The 21470-nt window shown below is 38.0% G+C and overlaps 2 protein-coding genes and 1 pseudogene across 9 annotated transcripts; 1 reads left to right on the forward strand and 2 right to left on the reverse strand.

The window, feature by feature from the left end:
- Nucleotides 1-21: 21 nt before the first annotated feature.
- On the reverse strand, nucleotides 22-18218 carry LOC136244459 (uncharacterized). Of its 8 annotated transcripts, none has more exons than XM_066036074.1 (6): nucleotides 17943-18218; nucleotides 5711-5909; nucleotides 684-752; nucleotides 396-627; nucleotides 207-272; nucleotides 22-154 (listed from the first exon to the last, which is right to left on the reverse strand). In XM_066036074.1, exons 1-2 carry the CDS (start codon nucleotides 18174-18176, stop codon nucleotides 5814-5816), a joined length of 330 nt encoding a protein of 109 aa, XP_065892146.1. In that variant the 5' UTR covers nucleotides 18177-18218; the 3' UTR covers nucleotides 22-154; nucleotides 207-272; nucleotides 396-627; nucleotides 684-752; nucleotides 5711-5813. The 8 variants fall into 8 exon arrangements, with proteins under 8 accessions (XP_065892146.1, XP_065892142.1, XP_065892144.1 ...); XM_066036070.1 differs by having other exon boundaries at nucleotides 207-268; nucleotides 388-627; XM_066036072.1 differs by having other exon boundaries at nucleotides 388-627.
- LOC136244443 (uncharacterized) lies at nucleotides 5920-9599 on the reverse strand. Its single transcript, XM_066036026.1, has 2 exons — nucleotides 8456-9599; nucleotides 5920-8395 (listed from the first exon to the last, which is right to left on the reverse strand). The coding sequence occupies exon 2, from the start codon at nucleotides 7901-7903 to the stop codon at nucleotides 6755-6757; it is 1149 nt and encodes a 382-aa protein (XP_065892098.1). The 5' UTR covers nucleotides 7904-8395; nucleotides 8456-9599; the 3' UTR covers nucleotides 5920-6754.
- Nucleotides 8462-13445, forward strand: LOC136244435 (uncharacterized; annotated as a pseudogene).
- Nucleotides 18219-21470: the final 3252 nt, after the last annotated feature.

Consider the following 21470-nt stretch of genomic DNA (forward strand, 5'->3'; position numbering starts at 1 on the left):
CCCCCCCCCCCCTTCAAAAAAGCAATTTACAAGTATAAGTAGACTAGAAGCAACTCTATATTCATCATTCAATCAGTTATATAGCAACACCATGCATGAACAGCTCATAAAGTTTCAATTCCTCCAGTCACTTCATCCAAATAAGTTCTCAAGTCTATTGGTGATCTGCAGTAAGTAGGCAGAAACACAAACAGAATGTAACTTACAATGACGACCACCTTTTAAAGTGTAGTTTTCGACACTGAGAAATCAACCACCTTCTGTCTTACTGTCTTTTGAGTTGAAAATGATAGAAATGGATAATGGAGGAGAATATATAAACACATTACACATGCACATTTACGCACTACACTACACAATAAATTTGAACACATCACACATGCGCACATGCACACTTGTCTTGCTATTTCGTATGAGTCACACATTCCTCCACTGCAGCTGAGGGGCTTGTAGCCACACTGGTGGATTACACTTCTTCATCTATGGTGGCACTGAACAGTTCCATGCTGTGTTTAGCACGCATGCATACACACACATACATGTACTCACATACGTGTGCGCACACATGCACACACACGTATTTGTCAAGGGTAGGTTATCCATTCATATTTCAATTTAAAAGCTCTCCTATAACAAGAGTAAGATTCTGTTCAAGTGACTACTACTGATTGTGGTTACCCCACCTGGTAAATGTTGACCAACCATTGTCATGACTTCACTGAAGGTATAACACCTATATTAGGTCATCCACCCTGTAGTTGTGAGCACAGTGAATACATAAAGTATTATCATAATATAAAAGAAGAGTTTTTATATTATGAACTCATGGTATTATCATCCCTCATATTTATATACAGTGGAACTTCAGTTATCCAAACCCAGTGGTCCATAAGTCTGAAAAGTTTGTATCTCTGAAACTGTGTATAAATAGCATTAAAATAGCATAAAGAAATACCAGTATTTTCAACTACCCTAATAGAACAGTAATAGAGCAGTCATTTCCGCAGTTCGGTTAACCAAGAATCCGGATAAGTGGGGTCCAGATAACTGAGGTTCCACTGTATGCCCTTGCCATTAGCTGTGAAAGGATGGCAACTTACAGCTGTAATGCACAAAACATAACAAATAGCCATTGTTACATAATTTCCAATACATATTGTGTGATACTAGAGTATTTGATTTATACGATATTCGATACTTTCTTTAAAGTATTGATCAAATACCAATGTGGTTAAAATTCAAGCATAATGTGCTGGAGCTTGGTATACACTGCATTGTTTTTCTTCTTGACAATACAAACAGTGCCTTAATATTTGATCAAGAATATAAATGTACCATCTAAGAGGTACTGATAAGGATTTTCCGTATTGTACCAAATAGCTACATATATAACTACACTGTATGAGTCATACAGTATATACAATTATGTGGATAATTGGACAAATACAGTACAGTTATGCAGAACAGTTACGAAAGGAATGTATTACAAAAACAACCCCACTCAGACAGGGTCTTGAGGCAAATAAGCACTCAGTAAGGGAAGGAGGGTCTCGAGGCAAATACAGCACTCAGCTTCACCTCATGTTGTATTAGCCTCTCGACACACCTCTCGTGCTGCATTTTCTGTTCACACACGTGGCAGTGCTTTAACTATAACATACAATAAGTTGTAGTACTACAGATGGGTATACTGATGTGATAATTTGAACTGATTACAGTGATTAGTGGTACAGTAGATTGCAAGACAGTTATTGGTTACAATTCCTTTTGCTAGTGATATTGTTCTATAAAGTATGTATATTTCGTACCATACACATATGGTACGTACCATACGCTTATAATATAAAAATCATACCATATGTGTACAGTTGTACCGTATGCATATGCATTTCTTCCGCTTGTGTTTATATCTTTTCTGCAAGTAGACGTATAGTTTGCCATTTCTACCATGGTTCTTTTTTATGCTTCTGGGATCCTATGATACTGGGCAATCATATATGACTCGAGTTGGTACAGAACATCAAACAGTTTGTTGCCTACACTAGCTGTGTATCAGTGTTTCTCCATGGCCACCCAATTGTTTATTGCAGGTCAGGATGAACCGCTATCTTGGTCCATTACATATTCCACACTTCCTAGATAGATCACGATACCCTATAGAGCAGTCAAATACCCTAATATAACAGTCACACCTTGTTGTTGTTTTTAAAAAAAAATTTAATGTGTGCATGCATGGATGTACAGAATGCTAACTTGTTTAACAATTTTTACTTGAAGTTTTACCAACTTGACTGGTATTGACAACCTTACCTTGGATGTGCCTAATCCTTTTGCAGAACTGGATTTTACGGTATCTTCCCTGTCTGAAGTCTCACTCTTGTCAGTTTAGATGCCACAAAGGTAGCCTGCTCACTGATGCATCAATTGCTGCAGCACAGCTAATACATCAACAGGCATTTTAGATTAGTTCAGTTGTTAACAAAATTTTTCTTGGGCCAGGCTGCTCAACTAAATTAAACTGTGCACTCTGAGATTGAACTTGGAAGCATTTATAGTTCTGCATGCACGTGGACCTTTGGGATAGCAAGTTTGCACCTAGCACGTTAAAATTAGAAATATTTATATATATTTAAAAATCATGCTGTTATGAGAGAGAATTTTAAAGTTTCAAATTTAAGAAGACTAAAAGTCACTTCCTTACCCACTTCCCAAATAAATCGGCATGGAATACTGCAAAGAGCATTATATAGTTATTCATTCATGCTATGCAGTGCGTTGATTTAAATCCTACTTTCTAGGTGTAAAGCATTATGCTAGTGAGACATCCCAATTATTACCAATAATATGCTATTAACTATGTATAAGTTACTTTTGTACTAGGCCACTTAGCTATACCTTCTAATTTCAGCTGGTTGCTACTATTAGAGTGTTGATTTGAGTATAGTGTAGGTGTATACTGCATGACTTATATTACAATGTTTTATTGTGCTCTCAGGGCACAGCTGAGAAACAGCCACTTTGGCTGACGCTATTTTCCCTCATTAAAAAGAATAACTTTACAGCATGCACATACAAAATTACAATTAAAATTATTGGTGTGCATGCCAGCAACTAGTGCTAACAACCAAAAGTGAAAAAAAAAAACAGTCATTTAAGTTGATTAAAGTTTGTGGGAATGGGTTCTTCAGAACATCAATAAGCATGGACATAAAATGTGAAATGTGCAGAGTTGAAGTTGTTAGAAAGTGGTTCCATAAATAATCAGTTATTCGGTGCAAAATGACTGTTCTGTTAGAGTTATTGACTACTCTATTAGAGTATTTTAATCTTGAACAGATACTTTAGCTTGGACTGGCTACATGGAATTAGCCCTGTAAGCTGACGGGAGATGAATCCCCACCCCTTCTGCTATTATCCATGTATGCATATGCAGCAAATCATATCATGAATTACAGGCTATACTGGGTATATATGTACTTGTATGGTATGGATTGCCATGCCATAATTATGCGTATGGTGCAAAATACACATTTGGAATAGAACAATATCACGTGAAAAATAGCCAATCAAATACTTTGTAAGAATTTGAAAAAGTCTTGCAACACATGTTAGAAGCTATCAAAAAGAATTCATGTTAATTGCATATTTTGACTTCTTAACTGATGCTTAATCTAGCTTTACATCTAAATTACGGGATTATGGAGACCTTGAATACAATTTCCAGTGCTGTTCTCTTCCATTGTTGGTGTTTGCCCTCCATTTCATGTGTATTCATCACGTGATAACAATTTCAATCGCCCAGTATATTAATATCAAGCCACTAAGGCTCAGCGAGGTTCACTACACCATTAAATTATGCCTAAGATAAATCTTCAGTTGGCACCTAGTTTTTAATGAAACACTCCTAAAGTAGATTTTTAATTGCTTTGTACAAATTCTATGAACTCAGGTGAGTGTGTCGTACCTCCTCTGAATCTTTGTAGCTGTTGGACAAGTCTTTATGGGAGCATGCATTAAAATGTTTGTATGGTATTAGCGATATATCAGTTTTTCACTTCATGTTATTGTTTAGAAATGCCTCCTTTTCCACCAAATCATTCTATTTGCAGATAAGAACACTAAGCCAATGTGTACATAAGCACGATAGGGGTATGTACAACACACTTACACAGTGCAATTTACTGATTACGACTACAGTGCAGTGTACATAGCAGCTACGTACTTGTACAGTATCTATCTCTGATATACTGCTGGAGCAAACATGGGAATTAAAACATTTGCTATCAATATACACAATCAACTTTGAAACTAGGCATGCTATATATGCAAGTAGTCTATAATAGATGCTTTGGTGGAGAATGTACCATGTAGGTATTAAGTTTTTACACATACAGCAAAAAAAACACAAACTTGTACCCTGGAATGTAAAAAAATTAAATTAAAAACAAAAATATATATACCAGTCCAGTAGTCCAGTGACCCAGTCCAGTGTTAGTACCTTTCTAAACCAAATAGATACAGGTTGTATGGATTGGACTAGTGGACTGGACTGGTGGACTGGACTAGTGTTTTCTTCCCTTTTTCTAACCAAATACTTGGGCAACTGGTTGTAAGTATGCTAGTCTCATGTAGTTAGACCACTCCCAGAAAGAAACTCGTACACAAACAGAGGTGGTGATCAAGCCAGACCAACTGCATGCAGCTATATACAGAGGTTCTAATAGTTCTTGTATGTCAAATCTAAAGCAGAAGTCACATAGTTCAAAATGAATCACTTTGATTGATCAAAATCTTGTGCACGTGATTTTGCTTGTCATTGCTGTCATGCAAAAAACTATTAGAACCTTTGTATCAGCTATGGAATAGCAAGACAGTTAACTTTTACCATGCATTTAACTTGTATTTAGGACCCATGGTTACCACAACACGATAAGTAGTCATACTATTCCAAGAGAGAGTTGTTATGCAAATTGCACACAATCTTAAGATGAATAGGTAGACAGGTTTACCATATTTTACATTCAATGTAGCAATAGCTGCCCAATTGTGTGCTAAAGAAAAAAAATTTAGTCAGTGATTGCATACAACTGAAAATAGAGCATTTAAAACATCACCATTGCTAATGGTATACAATCACTAGTGGACTTGACTGGTGGACTAGACTACTAAACTCAAGGTTTTTTTTTTCTTTCTTCCGTCTTTTAAGTACATATTTGGGCATTGTGTCTGTGCATTTTACTACAATTTGCAGGTATCATTTGCCAATCAATCTTGAAAGAGACAGCTGTTAACTACATCAATGTAAGTATATACTCATCTGTTTTGCAGTCAAACATTTCTTTCATGGCATGATCTCCAGAGAATCATTCATGACTGCCATTCTATTTATCATGGAGTATAAATCATACAGAACATGTTTAGCCACATAATAACCATGTATCTGATGGTCTTCTGGATCGTCTTGCTATTCCATCCATTGCTAGGCAATACATCCCGTATAGCTGCAGCTGGGCAAAGCTGACATATTTTGGAATGGCTACAGTGCTTTCTTTCATGTGTGGTGGTGGGAGTGGTCTAACTACATAAGATTAGCATATTCTACATAACAAACAATAGCCAGTTGACCAATATTTGGTGAAAAGGGAGAAAAAAAAACCTGAGTCTACCAGTCCAGTCCACTACAGTGATTGTATACAACTATAGCTAATACCTCCTCAGCCAATTCCTCTATCCACTTCACTGTAAGGGACTGTCATCAAAACCAAGTAATCTGCCATTTCACATTCATATGAAGTATCCACCCCAGTCTTTCTTCATTCTTCAGTTATAGTACAAACTGCACACGTCCATCTTAGGACGGTAAAACATCGCTGTACTCCTGCCCACTCAGCATAGAAGTACACTGTATCCTGTAACATTATAATATGCACTACACAACATAGTGATTACAATTACTTGGTCCTTTACCCAATTCATTAAATAAAGTGTGATCACTTATACTTAGAATATTCCTCGTTATACACACTAGTGAAGTAAAATTTACAAAAGTATAGCTGATCAAAGACAATTAAACGGCAGAACTTTCAAATAGTACTTCACTGCAGTACTACTAGAGGGTCTGTCACAACTTACGTAAATACTAACTACGCAAACATGCTCTTACAATCACCAAGTAATGAAGACAGAGTAGTACCATCTAAGGTAAAATGCGCATACATATAGTTGCCAAACTAAATTGTGATATGCAGTAAGGACATGGCACATGCATGATTATGAAAGATGTAATCATGTAAACAAATTTAAGGTGCTGTACTTTTCATGTGCCCAAAGAGTGTGTGGCAAATCCCCCACCAGGGCTAACACATTAGCTATAGGGATGGATTCTACCATAGTCTGGTGCACCCGCCCCTTCACATGCAGGGCTGTATACTGGATCAGCACATAATTAATAATTTACACAAAAGTAATTCTAGACACCCCGGAACTCTTGCCTCCACCAATTTCCTTGACATTTACAAAACTGCTACATGTGATGAACTCGTCTGTTAACCCAGATAAACATTCATAATAAGAGAGAAGAACCATCAGTATTATTGATGACACAAACAATTACAATCAAATGTCCTCGGACACATGCTACCACAAAAATAGGGCATAAAAAGCCCCACAGGTGGTCATGGCAAGGAGTACAATTAACAAAAAAAACAAAACACACACACAATTAATAATGAAAAATGTCTTGCCAACATAATGTTCAAAAGTCCACACACCATTCTTGGCAGCTCTTCGCCATAAATATTCTCCTAGAAGAGGATATTGAAATTGCCGCTGCTAAATCAAAGATTCTCTTACATTGAGATTTTAACATAGTGAAATTATTTTGAATGAAGTTCACACAGTTCCAAAAAGAAGATAATGAACTTGGCAGATAGTGACCCAGTACACTCATCTCAATTGTGTCATAAAAGTTAACAATGCCAAGGCGATCTAGCTCAGACAAAAGTAGTTGATATTCTTCCTTTTTAAGTTTACGGTCTCTTGCAAGTTCAAGGTGACGGACAGAGTCCAGTGGACAAGTAAGCTCCAATAAGGCTACTGAATTACTTTCTTTATTGTGAATCACAATATCAGGGCGATACGGCGTAATGAGAAGAGCGGGAGGTATTGTTGCCTGAGGGGAATCACTTGCTCGCCTTCCAGGTAGGTCAGCATAAACGATGCACTGATCAGTCAAAACTTTAGAAAGCTCAGTGAACAAACAGTCCAGAACTTGGTCATGCCTATATGTATAGCGACCCTGTGTCAATGCACTGGGGCAGCCGCCCAAAATATGCGCAGTGGTTGGTTGAGTACCGCCACACAGTATGCACTTTGCGCTGCATTGGATGTTCCATCTTTGCAGATTGACCGGTGTGGGGAGAGTGTCAGAGGCAGCCCGAAGAATAAAGGAAAGCTGGCCTGGATTGCATCCCAGTAACAATCTGTTCCAGGTACCACAACAAGATTCAAGAGACACTGAGTCCTTCAGCTTACATTGGACAGATAGTGTGTCTAGGTGTTTATCATAGCGTGAGCGCTCATCAGCAGCAGCCAGCTTCTTAGACTGCAAGTAAAGGTGACGAGCCATTGGGATGGATGACAGCTGAGAGCGGGCTTTAGATAGGATGGAGTAGTCCGAGCTTTGTGTCTGCAAATACTCATCTCCCAAATGTAATTGCAGACCCAATTCCTGAATTTGATCATCAGAAGATGCACTAATGCAGGACAAAAGGCTCAATTTTGCCTGTTTAGAAACCTGAGAGATGCTTGGACAGCACACCCCTGGATAATATAACACAGCGCGGGTGGCATTTCTTGGGAGGTTTAGCCATTTCTTGAGGTGCCGAGTGGCAATGTTTTCCATTTTAGTAATGGCAGCAGTAGTGACAGAGTCTACAGAGAGGTGGAAACGTAGCAGGGAGACAATGTAGTTACGATAAAGCCACAACTTGTACTCTCCTCGAATAGAAGTCTACAACATGCAGCGTGGCTAGGATTCATTATGCAAAGTATTTTTATGAAAAGTCTACATGCCAAGAGTATCAATTTAGTGTTGATGTCAAGTAGTATAAATTTGCAAGTAATTATTAATTATTGAAAGAGTATATGCATGGATTAAGTACAAGTCATCAGACAGCACATTGCAAGAGACGAGATAGCACATCACACATTTTCTTACTAGCAGCCTTCTTGGTGGCACTTAAGGACACTTCAAGGGACTTCCCCAGAAACATGGTGCCGCCCCCAGTTATTAATCTTGTACTGCCCCCAGATAACTGAATTCCCTGTTGCATGTGATGACGACCATCAAACAAATGTGACACACACTTGACTGGTTTGAAAGAGAGATCTAAATCTTGACATGAAAAGTTTGACAGGATCAGATCACAGTTCAATTAAAAGATAACTTACTCACGTGATATTTTTCCGTTGTTGCAACGACTGAGGGTTTCGTGTCAATCGTGTGGTCAAAGACATAAGTGAGTGGACACAAGCGAAGGCGTCACTGACGTTGTTGTTGTTGTGCAGCCGGTACAACTTGGTGGCAATGGCTACAAGATACATAGATGACCATCGTAGCACAGTCGTGCTTCAAAGGGACAACTTTTCTTACAGCATTCAAATCGAAAAGGTTACAGTAGATAGCCTCAGGAGACTGTTTCACGTAAGCTGTATGATTGTTTATACGAAGTGACTATAGAGCCGGTACCGGCACTCAAAATAAATTCCTTAAAGAGCCGGTAAAGATCACGTGATAGTCGTTGTTAAGGCGCGAGATTGCAATTGTTGTCAAGGCGCGAACTAGTTTGATGGGTTTGTTTGGTTTGATCAATAAAGGAAACACTTGTTTCCTGAATTGTGTGCTGCAATGCTTAATACAAGTTCCATTGTTGCGAAACCTGTGGGCTTCTTATGAGGCTAGTGATATTGATGGTGGCGAAAGTGAGTCTCTTTAAGTGTCAAAGTCAACAGAAATACTTGATTAGTTTTTTTTCGTTACTTTTATGTTAGATAACTTAGTTATTCAGCTCAGGAGCCTATCCAATCTAGTTTTGCAGAAAACCTGTGTAGTGGAACAAGTAATTCCTCCTGTAATCTTCTTGAAGTATATACCAAGTGAGTGTGGGCTTTGTTTGAATTGTTTCTGAATCAGCACTATACACTATATATTGTAGGAATTATCTCCGGATGGCGACTTGGATTGCAAGCTGATGCACATGAATTGCTTATTGGAATATTAAACAGTGGGTCAGCTGCTGCGGCTAATGTCAATAACTTGGTCCAATTTAACATGGTCACAGAAGGTATCACATCATCAGAATGTCATGTAGACTGCAGCTGTGTACTCCTGTGTTTATGCATGTTTATTATATATAATTCTTTAGTTACATGTGATAGCTGCCAGAACATTTCAAAAGCTACATTTCAATGTAACCACTTGAACATACCTGTCTATCCTATTCAAGTATGGATTAACACACTGCACCGCTTCATTATCTTTACACCCTTGTGAACTTTGCAGGCTTTTAATTCTCCATTTGCCAAAGCTATTGTGGAACAACTGAATAAGACAGAAGACTTAGATGGTTTAAACAAATATTATTGTGAAAGGTATTGGTATAAAAACACATTGTGTGCACCAGCTATACGCAGTGTGTCAGCTTTTGTGTATAGTTTAGCATATCAGTGACCCGGTCAGACAAAAGGGACTTATAGTCTTTCCTATTTTGCAATTTTGTGAAAAAAGATATCTCCTTGAAATTTTCCCACCTCAGTCAGGATTCCCATTGTTGTTTTATGGTGTGCAAATATCACTGCCACAGGCCATCCAGAAAAAAAGTTATGAGCTCTCAAAGGTAGAAAAGTGAAAAGGCTAGAAAGTCTTTTTGTTAGACCGGGTCAATTATTAAGCTATTATGTGTACAACTACATGTGTATGTGTTTCGTAGGTGTCAGAAGAAAACATGTGCTGAAATCAAGTATTGTGCTAAATCACTGCCAGAAATTTTTATAGTCCACATCAAACGGTAGGAATGTGATCCATATTGTACTGTCTGTTGCAATTTGTCTGTTGTGTGTATAAGGTTTGAGGCATCAAGAAAGGGGATTAACAAAATATGTTCACCAATGGAAATTCTCAGTGAAATCACTATTCACCGCAATGAAGTAAGCTCTTATAAAATGGATTATTGTTGTATCAGTAAAACTTTGTATTTTATAGGACGATAATGAGACTGAATTTATTTATAGCCTGCAAGCTTCAGTTGTTCACACAGGGAAAAATGCAACAAGTGGTCATTATGTTGCTTACATTCATAATGAAGACAGATGGTTTTTATTTGATGACACAGATGTCACTGAAGTTCATGAAGCAGAAGTATTAAAGCAGCAATCATACATATTATTTTACCAGAGGACAAACAGAGAGGTTAGTATACAAATTATAGTAATTCAGTCATATAAAGAGTCTAATTAATAGCCTCCTCAAGTAGGATTGCCAGCTCAGGAAGGATCACCACCTCAGTCAGGATCCCCACCTCAGGCAGAATCACCACCTCTTGCAGGATCCCCACATCACGCAAGGTCACCACCTCAGATAGAATTACCACTCCAAGCAGGATCCATACCTCATATAGGACTGGCAACACAACCAGAATCACCACCTGACACAGGATCACCACCTGACACAGGATCACCACCTGACACAGGATCACCACCTGACACAGGATCACCACCTGACACAGGATCACCACCTGACACAGGATCACCACCATCATTGAAGTTGTCAACACCACAGCTAATACTTGAGCATTTGGAGTGCCAATCCCAAGATATTGCTTCTGATGTCACTGTAGAAAGTGGCTCTAGAGAAGCTATTTTTTCAGTGAATGATGTTTTCAACAGTTATGATGAATTGAAAGAAAAGCTTAATTTGTACCAAACGAAGAAAGCTGTACAATTGTGGACAAGAGATTCACGTACCATTAAAGCTGCATGTAAGAGAGTGAACAGATACCTCGACAAGCGAATCAGGTACTATGAGGTAACCTATGGTTGTATACGTGGTGGAAGAAAGTTTAAGGCAAAAGGAGAGGGAAAGAGAGCTACTAAGTGAGTCAATTTAATTTCATATGCAGAAATATTTTGTTTGACTGAACTATTAGAACATATCGAAAAGATTGTCCATTTGTATTGTCACTGCGAGCTACTGATGATGGCAAAGGATTACGGGTGACACGTTTTAATGAGGACCATAACCATGAAATTAGCAAAGTAATTGCAAGCTGATTAAGTGATTCAGTGCAATTTATATGCTTGAACTTACAGGAATTATTCCGCCAGCTACCTCATCAGAGGAAGCTGTCCGAAGTAGAGAAATGTGAGGCAAAGAAATATCTAGCTGTAAAAGCCAACAAAAAGATGGTGCAAGACAAATTAGTGGCAATATCAGGGAAAGTAATACTCCTTAAAAGATTTAACAAACCTCAGTGCAGAAATGAAGTCTGGTAAATCAAAGAATGATCTGGTATCTGTAGCAAACACTCTTTCTAACAAATATGGTAACTTATTTATAGAGTTTTGAAAGTAATGTATGCATATACATACATACATACAAATTTTCATAGCTTACGATAACATCCCTATTCCAGACACTCAACAAAAATCCGGTCAAATTGCATAGATTTCTGACCATAATACAATTGTCCAGACATGATGTAAAAGTACCAGGAGGGAGCCAAAGGGATTAGTTGACACAATTACTGCATGGGTTGCTAGCAATGTCAGCATCAGTTCTTATTTCATAAACACTTTCTTATGAAGGTGCTATTATGCTGTAAGTGCATACTCGCAAGCTTCTAATCAAAGTTACATGTATCAGCTCTGGTGGATGCATTATAACAAACGTATGTGAGTTGTCATAAAGTAAACATTCATTACTTATGTGTAAAAACAGCTAGAGGCAGTCTAAAACCAGCCTGTATAGCTATAACCTGTGCTGAACTCTTGATCCAATTGCAAAATTATTGGTTTTTAAAAATTAACATGCAATTAATTTAAATCAATTGAATCAGCATGCAACCAATCTTTTGTATGCATGTAGGTACTTGAAACTATTAGGATATTCCAGTAATCATCTAAGGATACAATGCATGGATAATGTGACTATTCTACACACGTCATTATGCATGATCTGTTAAATTTTACATGTTATGTCTGAGCTATTTGTGTAATTTTACTGCACATGTATTGAAATTATGTATAGGTGCTACTGTGGAGGTACTAGTAAATGACAGCAATGTTCTCTGCGGTCTATACTTTCAAGATAAAGAAATGAAACAAGTTTTTACAGCTTATCCAGAACTTTTGTGCATAGATGCTACCTATAAATTGGTAAACTTACGGTTTCCATTTTATATACTACTTGCAGAGGATGGCAATGGTCAGAGTGAAGTAGTTGCTGCATTTTTGCTGCTTGAAGAGACTGAAGCAGCAATCTCCAGTGTCATGAATATTTTTAAGAAGCATAACCCCGCATGGAAATCAGTGCGGGTATTGATGTCTGATAAAGATTTCACAGAGAGAGAGGTTCTCTCTAAAAGCTTTCCATCAGCTCAACTTTTGATTTGCCTTTACCACACATTTCGATCTTTTAGACGTGAAATCACCATGGAGAAAATGGGCATAACTTCAGGCCAAAGAAATTGTTGCCTAGATTTGCTACAGAGTATGGCATATGCAACGAGCGAAGAAAAGTACCTTGAGCTTTACGCTACATTTAAATCAACTGTCCCATTACCTGTGTTAAATTATTTCAATGAGCAGTGGCATCAAATCCGACATCAGTGGGTAATGGGAATGAAGTACAGTAGTGGCAATTTCCTTAATAGTACCAACAACAGATTAGAATCACTAAATGCCAAGTTGAAATCAGTTATAGATCGTTATTCTACACTGGAGGAGTTTGTTGAGAAGTTTTTTTTAATATTAAGAGTACTGCGTTCTGAGCGTGACTACAAAGCAGGCACAACTGTCCAAAAAGTACCTGTTGCATTTCATTCTACAACTAACAAAGCATCTCTCAGTTACATGCAGTATTTGACACCACATGCATATGACTTTGTGGCAAAGCAGATGGCACTGAAAGATAAGGTCAGGTTTACGGAGGATGGGCCAAAACTGTATCACCATTCTACAGCTTTAGATAATTGTAACAAGCAATACTTTGAGCTTGTGTTATAATGCATGGTGCCTCTCACTAAACTACTAAACATATTGTATTTCCTCGTATAAAAGCTGCATTTGAATAAGCTAAATAAAGGCCAGGGGGCACTACCTTAATACAAAGGGTAGTGCAAGATTAAAATATCATAATTAATTTTGTACAACATCAAGTGATTAAAACATGTGATTCCCATGACTTGTCAAAAGTGTGTCAACAGCAGCTGCTACAAGGAGCAACAAGACATTTTAGCTGATTCATGAATAGATTATAAGAAATAATACCTACTTCTATAACAGGAAATACAGTACATTCATACACATAGACAATTCCATGGGAGGCACAGGCCACCTGTTGAAAAATGCATTTTCAAAAATCTTGGGAAGACGTTTTAGTACACAGTAACATTTTAATTAGAAATATTTTGACCAGCCCTGAATATAACTGGGTCCATTTCATCCTTACATTTTCCTCATAAATTTTTTGAACAGTCTCTCACCCTCCCACCACCCCTATTGGAGCTCATTTTATACAGTCGACCTTGAGTTAGAAACGATCACAAATGAAGGGAATTTTAGCTGTTGGCTACTTGCATAGTAAATGGTCTGGAAGGTGAGGAATTGTAAAATGTGCGAAATGTTAATTTTAAAGACCATGGCAACTTATAACACTCTAATTGAAACAGAATTTCTTGACAGTAATAAGACTAGTTTTCCCAGAGATCGTCTGCGGACCTCGGGCAGTCAGGCATACATATCAGGCAACGCCCTCATGCCCATGTTACAACTATTACATATTGAATACACTATGGAACAAAAGCGTCACAAATGAACCATCACAATCAACATCTTTGAGTGAAATTAGTATCTTTCCCATAACAATCTTTGAATTTAGATAATGAAACTATAAACTATAGAGATATTTCGAAAAATATGAGAACATGTATATTTACAAATTACTGTTACATCATGTGAATAGCCACAATAATCTACTGGCTACCGGACATCAACATTGGGTATTTTATTAGCATCTTAAAAACTATACAATTGCAATTGCAAATTGTCTAAATAACAAATTATATCAGTATCATATAGCAAGCCTGGTGGCTGCAGCTTATGACAATCGATATTTAGAAAATTGGTACAGCGACTAAAAAAGATATTGAGGCGATACTACCAGGAATGGTATTCATACTGAAGAAACAATAGTATTTCTACTCAACTTGGAAAGCCAGTTTTATATCCATATCTGTTGTAGTTTTAGATCGATATCTTCTTCCAAGATTAAATAATATTGATACGATTTCTAATTAAGCTCCAATAGAACCTACGCTTGAATATAATGGAGTCCCCCAAATAAAGCATCCTTTTACAATCTGTGACATCATTTGGGATAAGGCTTATTTCCTTTACCTACCCAGAGACCTAAAGTGTAAAGATCTCTATAAATGGAAATTATTTTTCCATATATACCCAGGATCTATCCAAAATGGCAACGGAGTGGCACTAGTGTTTCAACTGTCTCACATTCTTGCCAAATTAGATAAGAGAGTGACTTAATAATAAGGCAGCAGGTCTGTAAAACATTTCTTTATTAGATCACTATGGTACTTGCCCTATGTGCAAGAACATATCCACATTAAACATTTTAATGCCAGACCAAGCATTAAACACCAGTACTGCTATGTAGAGTACATGGTGATATCACATTTTTAAAGAGCATGAGGTTTCCTATGCCATCCTGCTGAAATTAATGATACCAAACATTAGAGTTTATTGTTTGTGGTTTTGACAGGAATGTATTTCAAGTGTTCAGTGCATCTTCCCTACCAGTGACTTCAACATGCTGTAAAGGACAAACAATCCTTACATGCAGGAGAACCAATGCGACAATAATTAATATATGGAAGCATAAATATAAGTGTCCTATATTTGCTGTGCAGCGTGCATGTTGATAGAAGGAATCCAAACAATAAAAAGTAGTGAAACAAGAGAAGAACGATAGTAGCTATTACAGCATAGCTCGGTGGGAAATCCCTACTTTGGCATGGTATAGCAATTATTTTGTGTCCAATGCCAAAGTAGGGATTCCCACCAAGCTATGCTGTAATAGCTACTATCATTCATCTCTTGTTTCACTACTTTTTACCACTTGGCTCCCTACTTCATTTTTAAACTTATAATTTTTAATATACTAGTTTGTTTAATTTTTGTTAAAGCATACAGCTAGCTATAAACATGTGACTGTTCTATTAGGGTGACTGCTGCATTAGAGTATCTCGAGTCAGTCTGCAAAGATGTGTGCTTGCCCAAATGGGGCGTGGTCATCGTGATTTCGATCGATTATTAGAATCAGCCTTCCAACTTGAAGGTGTGTGGTCACTGACTAGCTATTCCGTCACCTAGCGTAAAAGGGGTGTGTCATTGTGGTTTCAATCGATAGATTGATAATGCATAGAATAAAGAATGGGCTTGTGACCTATCGTGAAGATACAGGTAGCCAGTACCTCCGTACAGTAGCATAGTCTAAGTGCCTTAAATAATCTTGTGGCGTCTATTATGCTGCTTAAAGAAAGTGTTGATACGGAAAATTAATGCCTCGATATGGTTTCGTTGTATGAAGAAGAAGACAAGCAGAAGATGAAAGAAGAGACAAGGTGCAGAGGACCTACACTCGTCGGAACCCCAAAAGGCACATCCCACTGGTGAGTTTGTTATTGTGGCGTAAAATGGTGGCCATGCACTGCTTCGTTTGACCTGTAGCCTTGCGACTGTGGTCAGTGAGTGAGGCAGTGAGGCTAAAATTCAAGTTTTTGGCGATTTTTAAAATTTTATATCCGGCCACCTGTAAGTGTTTTGTTGCATTTGATGCTGTTTTATGTATTATATGGACTAGCACCATTCCATAAAGGTGATTTTGGTCGTGTAAAATATATCTAGGGTGATTTTTAAAGGCAGAGTTTTGGGCAGCGCACAAAAGTTTCACCACAATCCCTACCGTTTGATAGAGTAGAGGCTGGTATTGTGATGGGTCACATAGCTTTTAAAAAGTTGAGTGGGTTAAATCTTGCAGATTTAGGGCAAGTTATAATAACCGGAACCAGAATCAGGAATGGAACTGAACAGAACGGAATGACTAAACCAAGTGAAGAAACCAAAGCTGAATCCGAACCTAACACTAACACTAACCTAAGGTTTGCCTGTTAAGCATAATGATGTCTTTCACTGTCTCACTGTCTGTATGAAGGTAAGTTTTTGGTGAGTTTGTGGCGAGATAGGGTTGGCCCAGCTTTGCTGAGATGCTCACTTCGCTGGCTCCAACCCTAGTTCACCTCAAACTCACCAAAAACTTACCTTCAACTAGTGTGCTTGATAGTGGAGTTATCAGAGTGACCGTTCCATTGCTGATTCCGGTTCCGGTTATTATAACTTGTCCAGATTTAGGAGTAAAAAGATAGAACCTATTCAGATCATTATAGATAGTACAGTGGAACCTGTCTATAATGGTCACCTTGGGACCAGATATATTTGGCCTTTATATACAGGTGGCTGTTATAGAGAAAACCTGCATAAGGTGGTCTGCAGCATTTTAGTGGCTATGACCGTTATAAATGAGTAATTACTGTATTATTAAGAGGCTCGCGCCAACCGCAACACAGTATAGTCTTTATACAGAAAGGACAAGGTGAGTTTGTTATGAACGTTGGTTATAGCTATTGAATACGTTTAAGCAATGAAGCCTGGTAGTTTGTATAGCATGAAACGGTGCCGCTGTGGAGTCAGACTATTGGCTTAACAAGCCACCATAAAAGGAAGCGACCACTATACAAAGGATGAAGTTATGTATACAGTGATTCATAGGAGAATTCTTGGTTGGCCGTTATACATGTTAGACAGGTGACTGCTTAATGCAGACCACAATGCATACATTTTTATGGGAAAATATTTGGGGCCTCGTGATCATGGCCGTTATGCAAAGGTGACCAAATAACCCAAGTGACCGTAACACAGGTTCCACTGTAATTATAAGTCAATCACAAATCTAGCTAATTATGGGATGATATAGCTCCTATAATGTACTACATCATATTGACATATTGTCAATGATTCTCTTTGTACCACTCACTATGTAGTTAAGAGTACAAATATGTAAAGTAGACATATGAAGTCAAATAATCTTTTCCGACTGTCTACAGTGTCCTGCTACCCTTTACATATGAAATCTACCGTAATTAAATATGAAATAGTCAACTTACAAGCACAGCATCTCATAATATCCCCATATGTCTCATAATACACACATCTACAGTGTTCCAGAAAATTTATCTAAAGACCACCCACAAGGCAGGAGTTTTTTTGAATTTTTAAGGGTAATGTAGTTTTATGGGTACACTTTCCCTTAGTAGTAGTGGGAAATACCAGGGTTACAGTTTTAGGTATTTTTCAATGTTTTGAAGTTAAGTGTCTCACAAGTCACAACTATACCACCACTATTCTACGTAGTAGACTTTTAGTAGCTAAATTCCTTTTGTAAACACCTTTTAGAGCTTTACAATACAATAAGACTGTTGATATTTAGAGCTCAGTAGTCATTCCAGTTGCGATTAGAAAAAACTTTTTCCTACCGCTTCACCATCATGGCTAACTATCCAGTTCCGGCAATACAATTAATCATTCCATACCATTGAAACTGCTTCCGCCACCACATCATCTAACATATTATCGTCTATTTTTGATGTCTTGCTTATTCCCTTTGCTCTGCAATAACGCTGTAACGAGCGTGCACTGAAGCCCTTTTCTCCGGGATATGCTGTCTGCAACTGCTGGCTCAACTCAGAGTAAGTGAAACGTTCTATTTCTACTTTCTCTTTTATAAAACTCTCCATAGAAGATCCAAGTGACTCTAAAGTAGCCATATTCGAATCTGACACAACATCATCAGGCACGTGCCGGGGGGTTTCCAGGCGTTTCAGGAAACCCCTACTAAAATTGTCAGTAATAAGCGACCTAATAAGCGACGTAATAAGCAAAACCCAGGCCATAGTGCTGCTAATTTGTTTGCAAACAAGAAATACCACGAGTATAGCTACATCAATCAATGTACAGTACTATTATAGTGGCAAATCCGAGGGTGGGGTCTATTCTACGGAAAGGAACGGAAAGGAACGGAATGATGGACTAAACCACGGAACGGAACGCTTTCTCAAATTGAAGCTTGCAACTTACCATTGCTGAAACTTCCCTTATAAGTTAGCAGTGGCACCTCCAGTGGGTGATAAAACATAAGATAAAAAGAATTAACGGATCGATTGTGGGTTTTTGTTGGTTGTCATTAGTAACGAAGTATTAATTATGGGATGAGCTGTATCAGTGATGTTCATCCATGGTTCATCTACGGAAGGGAACTTTATGTGAGCTGTTTTTCTTATTTAGACTTTAGAAAACAGTCTGGGCCGGTCTTTCAAGTCATAAGTCAGTGTATAAATAAAGCAAGCAGGAAGATACTGGTAACAGGAAAGAGCCAGCTGAATTAAAACTTGAAGAATTTTGTGCAGTGTGTGAGGAGCAAATATTTTGGCAGACCGCAAGGAGGGTATATTCTGCAAACATCACTGAAGTGTATGCATGGAGTTATTTATATACTAACAGCTGGTGCAGTGGACTAATGCCGTATTCAATAGTGAGCTGATTTTATCTGTTGCACAATTCAAGGATGTGTCTGACTGCTAGCCTTGAATCAGGCTAAATGCCAAAACTTCAAGATCAGCCAAATCTCTATTATAAGCCGCATGTGAAACCATGCCCGTAGCCACCAGGCAAACGTGATTTGGACCAGGATGTGTATATAATTTCAATGTATCTAGTCAGACCTGAAATGGAACACTCACATTAATTACATACCACCTAAGAACCTAGGATTTCTTAAGTAACATTTCACATGCTTTTTATTATTATTTAATTTTGCTGTGAAAACTTCACAAACAGAAGAATATACACAGATATAATATAATAAATAATGTTAGCTATTGATTGCAAAATAATAGTTACGTAGCAGAGATTTGAATATGTCAGTGTTTTCCGCTTCAAAGATGTAGCGAGGTAGTACATTCCATTGCCTTGATGTTGATGGTATAAAGGAGTATTTGTAGGTGTCAGTGTTACAAAATGGTTCGATGAGTCTGAACATATGGCATGATCTGGTCTGTAGCTGGTACTGTGATGTCTGTAGATGAAACTCAGGTATGTATTCAGGTGGTAAATAGACATTTTGTTTAAGAATGTTGTATAGCACAGTTAAGGAGAGCTGTTCTCTTCGAGACTCTAGTGATTCCCACTTAAGTTCGTTAACCATCTGTGTTACACTAGCATGATAGGAGTATATACCTTTGACATATCGTGCAGCATGCCTCTGAACGTTTTCTAAAACGATCTTGTCAGTTGTTAAATGAGGGTTCCAGACTGTAGTTGCATATTCAAGTTTAGGGCGTACTAGGCTAAGGTAGGCTCTCTCTCTAAGATGAATAGATGATGTCCTCAAGTTACGCTTTAGCAGACCAAGCATCTGATTTGCTTTGGAGGTGATAGATTGGATATGTAGGTGCCACTTCAAATCACTCTGAATAATGATGCCTAAATATTTGTAATGTTCAACAGGTGAGAGGAAATGATTGTGTAGTCTGTAGGGAGTAATGATTTTATTTCTTCTAGGATGTAAAACAGTCATGGTAAAGCACTTTGATACATTTAGTCTCATCAGCCATCTCTGCTGCCATTCTTGTAACGCACATAAATCTTCTTGTAACCTCTCAGCATCTTCAGGGGTACGGATAGCCCTATATATTATACAGTCATCAGCGAAAAGTTTAATAGAACTATGTAAAATGGATTCCGGTAGATCATTGATATAGATGGAGAAAAGAGTAGGGCCAAGGACTGTGCCTTGAGGGACACCAGACAGTACTGGGCATCTGGGAGATGAAATACCATCTAGCACAACACACTGCGTTCGATGATTCAAAAATGAGGAGATCCAGTTTTTCAAATTTCCTCTAATGCCATACCAGTCTAATTTGTACAGTAGACGTTGGTGTGGTACTGTGTCGAAAGCCTTTGCAAAGTCAGTGAAGATAATATCTGTCTGTATTCCAGTATCATAGCAACAGGATAGATCATGTAATAGTGTGATAAGTAATGTTTCACAAGAACGAGAATGACGAAAGCCGTACTGATGATCACTTAGGATGTTGTTGGTTTCTAAATGTTTCATGATGTTTGAGTTTACAATTTGTTCAAATAATTTAGAGACAATGGAAGTTAGTGAAATTGGTCGATAATTGGAAGGTTGTTGTCGGTTACCCTGCTTAAAGATTGGTGTAATATTTGCAGATCGCCACTCATCAGGAATGACTCCAGAGTCTGAGGAGCACTGAAACAATGTTCTTAAGAAGGGGGATATAACATCAGTTGTTTCTTTAAGTACTCTTCCATGTATTTGATCAGGTCCACAAGCTTTATTGGGGTTGATGTTAAGCAAGAGGTTGTAAACGCCTTCTACAGATGTGTTCACATCAGACATTGTTGGATGGGGGCTGGGACCCTTGTCTGGTAGTGAGGATTTTGGTTCCTTAGTGAACACAGACTGGAACTGTTGGTTTAGTACTTTAGCCTTATCCAAACTAGTTTCATAACTAGTGCCATCGCATTTCAGCACAGGTATATTGGTATTTTCCTTCCTTAGAGCTTTGATGTAAGACCAAAACCTTTTCTGGTTTGAGTGAGGATGCCCTTCTGGAGAAATAAGGTTATTTGTATAAGACCAGTATGCAGATCTTAGTTCCTTCTGGACAAGATGTTTCAAAGATTTAAATTCAGCATAGTTGGCTTCTGAAAATGAATTTTTACATAGTTTATACAGCCTATCCCGTTTTCTCATCAGTCTTTTGATGTTTTGATTCATCCATGGCAATCCCCGTCGTGCTTTTGTATGTTTATGCGGGATATATTTGTCTACAACCTGGGCAATGGAGTGCTTAAATTTTGACCACAACTCTTCTACATTTGTCTCTTCAAAAGTGCCAACGTGGTCGGATGTGAGAAGGGTGTAAAGTTCCTCTTTGAGTGCATTCCAGTTTGCCCTGTTGTACATGTAGATGGATCGTGGGATTTGTCTGGTATGATCTACTTTAGCATTTACTTCAAAGCAAACGATA

The sequence above is a fragment of the Dysidea avara genome, chromosome 14, assembly GCF_963678975.1.
Source record: "Dysidea avara chromosome 14, odDysAvar1.4, whole genome shotgun sequence".
Lineage (NCBI taxonomy): Eukaryota > Metazoa > Porifera > Demospongiae > Dictyoceratida > Dysideidae > Dysidea > Dysidea avara.